Source organism: Lotus japonicus, chromosome 5, assembly GCF_012489685.1.
Source record: "Lotus japonicus ecotype B-129 chromosome 5, LjGifu_v1.2".
In the NCBI taxonomy this organism is placed as follows: Eukaryota; Viridiplantae; Streptophyta; class Magnoliopsida; order Fabales; family Fabaceae; genus Lotus; species Lotus japonicus.
Genome location: NC_080045.1, coordinates 60,573,703 through 60,581,075, shown reverse-complemented (window position 1 = coordinate 60,581,075; position 7,373 = coordinate 60,573,703). Strand labels below are relative to the sequence as shown.

At 33.8% G+C, this 7,373-nt stretch overlaps 1 protein-coding gene across 1 annotated transcript; it reads right to left on the bottom strand.

Annotated features, from left to right (window-relative positions):
- Nucleotides 1–344: 344 nt before the first annotated feature.
- LOC130720535 (uncharacterized) lies at nt 345–1,117 on the bottom strand. Its single transcript, XM_057571186.1, has one exon. It carries the CDS (start codon nt 1,018–1,020, stop codon nt 490–492), a length of 531 nt encoding a protein of 176 aa, XP_057427169.1. The 5' UTR covers nt 1,021–1,117; the 3' UTR covers nt 345–489.
- Nucleotides 1,118–7,373: the final 6,256 nt, after the last annotated feature.

Genomic DNA, 7,373 nt, shown 5'->3' with positions numbered 1-7,373 from the left:
ATGACCAACTACCTAAGTTTGATTCATTCCAATTTAGCATCAGCCTAACAAAGTTAATATGGCGAGTAACGACTCCAATCATCAACCAAACCAACACTACAATTAAACCAAATTATTTCAAATTTTAACGCTTTGAGTAAGCGACGCGAATTAGCATCGGGTCAAAACCATGAGATTGATTTGATACATTGAGATGACAATAAGGATCTAAGGCAACTTTTAGGTCTTTTATGTGTTACCTTTCCATCTTGCTTAGTATGATGCTTTCATGCCAAATTTTATTTTAAGGAAAAAAAAAACCATTAAACATTTACCAGAACAAATAAATAAATAGGATTTTATTAAGCACAAGGTTGTTCCGATAGCATTTAATCAATATATTTGGTTTCCTTTCAAAAAAAGAGGTACACACCTCCACCCTTGACACCAAAGATAACCCAATCCCACCACCCCAATATACATTTCCCATTACAATCCCACAAAACCCAATCAATCAAGTTTGTCAGTAGCTATAAAAGCAATGTTAGACAACAACAATATCTCCCTGTTAAGCCCAGAAATAGCAGGATTCACAATATGCTCAGCAGCCAAACCTCTCTCACATGTATCAGGTCCATCACCAGCAACCTTGGCATCATAACTCGCTGTCTGGGCATCACTCTCCAACTCCCCAATGGCACTCTTGAACGATCCAACAACACCATCATAGTCAAAGTTGGCACACTGCACAATCGCTGGAGACTTGTTCACTGCTGCAATTCCCTTGAGAAAATTCTGTCCTGCAATGGCTTTCTTCAGACCCAGTTGCAGAACCAGCTCCGCAAATTGACGGTAGTTCTTGGCGTGCAAGATTCTTGGGTCTGACCTCAGAATGCTCATGCAGGCCACCTTTTCCTGCAATGCCTGGCCGCAAACCTGCCCCATCAAGGCATGTTTGGCATTTGCGGTTTGAGCAATGAGAGTTATGCAGAGGGTGAAGAACAACAAGGAACAGAGTGATGATGATGATAAGGATTTCATTTTTGTGTTGTTGGAAAATGATGAGTTTTGGAGTTTTTGTTTATTTGATTAATGGATCCTTGATGGGGTGGGAGAGAGTGTGTGACATTGTATGATTTGGGTTCTTTTATAGTGATTGGAACTCTATTTTGGGTTTGATGACCTTGTTTATAGGAATTTACAGCTATTGTGATGCATGGAATGGAGATCAAATCATGCTTAAATTTATGACAAAGTTAAGATTGAACTTTGACTATAACCATTTTGGTCTAAAACTGTTTAACTTTCTCATCAAATACATTCATCAGGTTAATTATAACAAACTCGATTGCAGTTCTAGAATTGGTGAATTACATTCAAAATCTTGGTGGCACCAGGTTGCTAAGTAGAGCAATAACCACTCATGTCCATAAATAGTTCGTTCACTAAATTTGAATCATAATTTGATTCATTGCATACTTAGTATTCAATCTTTTCATTTCTTAGAAAATCACATCAAAATAAAAAACAAACAAATTATGTTGAAAAATAGATGAAAATTGAAAAGCCAATAGAGTCTGAAAACAAAACCGCACAAGTGTGAAGAAGATCAAAATCGTAAATTGCATATTAGTGAAAGTATGGGTTAAGCAACGGCTGAATGATTCAGCTAGTACTTTTTTTAAGCAAAGTTCTAAGTTGAGTCTCGTGGATGAAAAATAAAAACCCGCTTGGAGAGCCAGCTCCAGCAGAATATAAATGTTCCGAACTTAAACATAATTGTCTCATGTTTCTTTTGAAAATCAACTGCCAAAATATTAAAGGCCAGTCGGCAAAAGGTTCATTACATCAGCATCAATAAGCGGTGCGGCGGCTAAAGGGACCTCTTCCACTCATACTGTATCGGTATAAGCTTCCGCGTTCTTAGCCAAAAAATCTGCAACAGTATTGCCCGTACGGCGAACAAACATAACAGAAACTAAATCAAAAGCATGACTCAATAAACGACAATCATTAATAATGGAACTCAAATACGATCGGCCATCCTCCTTTGCATGCCAGTGGTTAAACAATTGCAAGGCAATCTGTCTCCAAAGAAATCCGTCGGAAACCCAAATCAATAGCAAGCTGTAAGGACCACCTCATGGCCATTGTCTCATGTGAAAGATACACGTCTTAGACAAAATAATATGAGAATATTACAAAATATAAACATACCTAATTAAATAGTAGTTTTTATTCTTTTAATTTATCCTCAAAATATATTTTCCGATGTCTCAAAATATGTAACCAAAATGTTCAATTTAATCTTTAATGTTATGAATAAAGAGTAAGCAAGTAAATAAGAGAGGGGAATAGAGGAACAAGAGATAGAGAAATAGTATGATGGAGATGCTCTGCTAGGTGCAGACTCCCTTGTATTTATACTATTAGGTTTAGAGTGTTGAACAAGTATACATGTGGGCCTGGCCCATGGACTCCTAACTCTGATGGGCATCCAAATATTCATAACACTCCCCCTTGGATGACCATCCCTTAAGAATGTGCCTCATTAAAACCTTACTAGGAAAAACCCAGTGTGGGATAAAAACCTAGTGAAGGAAAAAGAGTACATCGTTCTATAGTTCGTCTTTGTACATTGCCTCATTAAAAACCCTACCATGAAAAACCCAATGGGAAAAAACATGGTTAAGGAAAAAAGAGTACAATGCATTTTAATTGAAATCTTTAAGCCGACGAACTCCCACATTCTGCACAAGCTTTTCATATGTTGTAGTTGGAAGAGTCTTCGTAAATAAGTCTGCCAAATTATCACTTGAGCGAATTTGTTGGATGTCTATGTCACCATTATTTTGTAGATCATGAGTGAAGAAAAGCTCCGGTGATATTTGCTTTGTCCATCTCCCATGATGTATCCTTCTTTTGATTGAGTAGTGCATGTAGTATTATCTTCATATATAGTTGTTGGCGGCATCTTTCAAGAGGACAAATCACCAATATCAAGTACGCATTGAATCACGAATCTCAGCCAAACGTATTCTCGTCTTGCCTCATGTAATGCTAATATTCCTGCAAGGTTAGCTGAGGTGGCTATCATAGTTTCTTTCACAGATCTCCATGAAATGGTTGTTCCTCCACATGTAAACAAGTAACCTGTTTGAGATATTTAGACAAATATCCAGCATCGGCATAACCAATTAGATTAAGCTTGGACATAAAGGGAAAAAATAAACTCATATCTAATGTGCCTTTAAGATAACAAAACACTTGTTTTTCATTCAAATGTCTTTGTGTAGGTGAAGAACTATATCTTGCTAATAAGTTAATAGCAAATGATATATCAAGTCGAGTATGACTAGCAAGATACAATAATGCTTTGATAGCACTAAGATATGGTACTTCAGGATCAAGTAATTCTTCATTCTTTTCTCAAGGTCTAAAAGGATCTTTATTTACATTTAATGACCTTAAAATCAATAGAGTACACAGTGGACATGATTTGTCCATATAGAATCCTTTTAGTACCTTTGCAATATAAGTCCTTTGGTACATAAATACCTCATCCTTTAGATACTCAATTGATGAGGCTAGACAAAAGTTTCATTCTCAACTCTTTTATCTCAAATTCTTTCTTTAGCAAATCTACAGCTTTTATGAGCTCTTCTAGAGTCTCAATAAATCATTGTCATTGACATTAATTATGACATAAGCAATCTCACATCTCATCATAAATATGCATGAGTTGGTTGGGTCATTTTGTGACCGTCCTTAAGCAAATAATCATCTAGATTGCTTCAATCTAGTAATTTGTTCATTGTTGAGAACATGAATTGTGTGCTTTAGGCATCTTACAATCTTCAAGGAGTTTTATAGAGATATCAATCTCAAGTGAGCTATACAAATAAGTTGTAACTCCAAGTATCCACCACGATTGTCACATGTGTCTTAAATATGACAACATTATTTCATTTTACTACAAAGACTCTTTAAGCCTTATCATCTTTATACCTTTAGGGTATAGGCATGAGGTCCAACGACCCTTAAATTCAGCAAATGAATTGCTTCTTTCTATTTATGGCCAATCATACCCATTCATTTTCGGGTTCAAGATTCTCGCACATATTTCTAATATTGAGCGCTACTTCATCATGCCGACAATTCTTCATGTTCTTGGTTCCTTGTTTTAACTTGTAGAGACATAATCATATGAGATCTCTTAAATAAATAATTACAGGTACCTGAACCTCTTCATGAGGAATAAATATTTTTGTAGTCTCTACACTTTTCAAGATAGTTTGCCTCCTCAACAAGACCATCATCCTTCTCTAGGATCTATCTTTTTGAACCAAGTTTTAGGCATGCCTTAGTCTAATAATAAATTTTCCAACTGGGATATTAAGTTAGAGAAGGGTATTTGCAGCATATAAGGAATTTAATAATTCCTTTTCGGTCAGAGAATGCATCTTTTGAACTTCTGGTTCATAGTGCGAGTATACATATGCATTCTTTACAAATTTTCAGAGCTGCTTAATTTCATCTCCCCCTAATGTTGAGAAACAACAAGTAAGATATGAAATATCTATCGGTAATGGCTCAAATTGATTACATAATCTCAACTTTCCTTGTGGTATCACCTTAGTGCGTTGTGGTGGAGCAATTGAAAATATATAACGCACATTGAGAATTCTTAGTTGAGAGATATTAGGTTCCTGACCATGAACCAATTACAATGGGGAGAATTCTAATGAATTGTTGGCTTGATGCGTGTCAATGTTGCTAATTGCAAAATCACATGTCCATAAATAAGGCTATTTGTTCTCATATGTAATTATCTAGCCATAAATATGAGGCGTTTAATTAAACAAATTAGCTAGATCATTTGAATACGAACATGTGCAACTAGATATTCAAAATCATGTCATTTACCAACTTGATCAAGGTTGGAATTTTCACTCTATCAATATTGAGAGTTGATGACATATATTTGGTCATTTAGTCGATGCATCGATAAATTTATGAAATACTTAAATGACTCATAAAAAGAGTGAATACGTGCACATGTATCGCATCTAATATACTCAAGAGTATGTGGGATTCAAACCCATATTTTACCAATTATTAATTGGTCATGAGAACAAGATATAAGAATTCATTATATTGAAGAATCTTCAGGTTCTTCGATGAGTGCTCATATGAATTCATATACTTTCGCATCATAAGACTCGGGATGGTCTAACCGGTCATGCCAATCACATTCACTTTGTTCCATATATAGAACTTTCTCATTCAAAATAATACTTCAATGTTTGAAGTAAAATTTTCTGACGTTTTAAATCCTTTAAGGATTTTGATATTTTCAACCCATAGTTTATCGTTACATCAATTAGATAAAAATAAAGTCCTTCAAGACTTTCAAATTAATAAGGAATTTGTGTACATGACAGTTGTGTCACAAGATGAGTATTGCATCTCATAATTTCCTTTAACTCATATCCATCGCATGGAAAAACTCAATAGGTTTGACATCTCTGGATTACTACCGATCCAAGCAATATCTAGCAACAATGTTTATATATGCTCTTTATATTTGTATACTTTGATATCAATTTAGGGGGTGATAAGGGGAGTAGAAGGCATGAGATCACGCGCCAATGTGAGACTGTAACTCACACTTTAATTCTCAACATTCTCCCCCTAAGTGTGAGTCACAAACACATTATTATGCTCCCCCTCAGCAAGCTATTAGCAATTGCACTGCAATTTGCTTCATCACTGTGCCAATAGGACACGTCGACTGACCATCACATTGTGTCAGGCAGACATCCCATATAAGGAGTCATTATCATGGTCACATCAACCATTGATTCAAATATCACTTCTATGATTCCAACCGCATTTGGGTTGTTTCTTGCAAAAATATAATATTATTGATCTATGGATCTATTCAAGAGTGTCAATGATCCATTTTAAAATATTGCTTTGAAATTTCATAGACTTCTTCTAGAGAGCAACCACAAAAGTTTCATTTCATGAAACAATACCATATATGCCATTGGATGTCCTTCAGGGACATTTAACCATGCGTTGATCTAAATGATCATAACTTTTGTCATGTTTGTTGAAATATTCACTTCAGGGAATATCTCAATCCTTCCTTAATATTGCTACTTCTGTAGCTTACATGATAGATACATATCTTTCAATCAACTTGATCAATGATAACGATATAGTTCTTCAGGAACTATAATGTATTGACAAAAGACTATAAGGTCTTCTTTTGTTTATTTCAAACAACTAAGTTTGTTTAAATATTCTTTTATCATACAAAAAGGAAGTTCAAATACATGTAAATAAATTTGTTTGTCATAAATAACGAAAATAATTTTATAACAAACTCATAGAATTATTCCTAAATATACTCTCTTCATGATCTCATAAATATTTACACATTAAAAAAAATCCTTTAAGATTTAATAAAGATTTATGTACTAAATAAAATAGTACATCCACATACAAATGTTTCTACAATTACCCTTCGATCCTAGTTTTATTCAAAATCAATTGATATCATATAAATTTTTTCCGTAGTATCTAGTTTTAAAATCAAGCACTCATTATAAACGTAAATTGAGAATATATTCCTTTATGAATCAATGAGTATAATAAAAAGATATCCACATATTAAAAAAAATCTAGAAAAGAAACGACTTTAATAATTGATAGTTTTAAATATATATATATATATATATATATATATATATATATATATATATTTAAAATCTCGTCATCATAGAACTGTTTTAAAAGTAACAAAATTAAAGAGATCAATTCAAAATAAAAGATTTAAATATAGTATATTTTATGATTCTTTTCTTGATCTCTTCTTGATGTATCTCATGACCTTTCTTTATTTCTTCCACTTTAGTGGCAAGATTCAATAATACTCCATACACATCAAGGAAGGAATGAAGATGATATGTAAAGAGATGCAGAGCAATTTCTCTCTTACATTCAAGTATCCATATTAGTTTCTAGTTCTTCATGAACTTTTTTTTTGTGTATTCAAGCTATGGTACTCCTGAACTCATAGCTCAAAGAGAATATATCTCAATACAATTCTTATGGACTCGTAGGATATGAATCTTCAGGAATCAAATTTTAAAAAAATTGCACTACGGTACTTCTCGACTCGTAGGTTATGAATCTTCATGATTCATACAAAATTTATAATGGTACTTTTGTACTCATAGCTATGAATCTTCCGGATTCATATTTTAAAAATCAACTATGGTACTTCCGGACTCGTAGGTTATGAATCTTCAGGATTCATATTTTGAAAATTGCACTATGTGCTTCTAGACACGTAGGCCATGAATCTTCATGATTCTTTATTA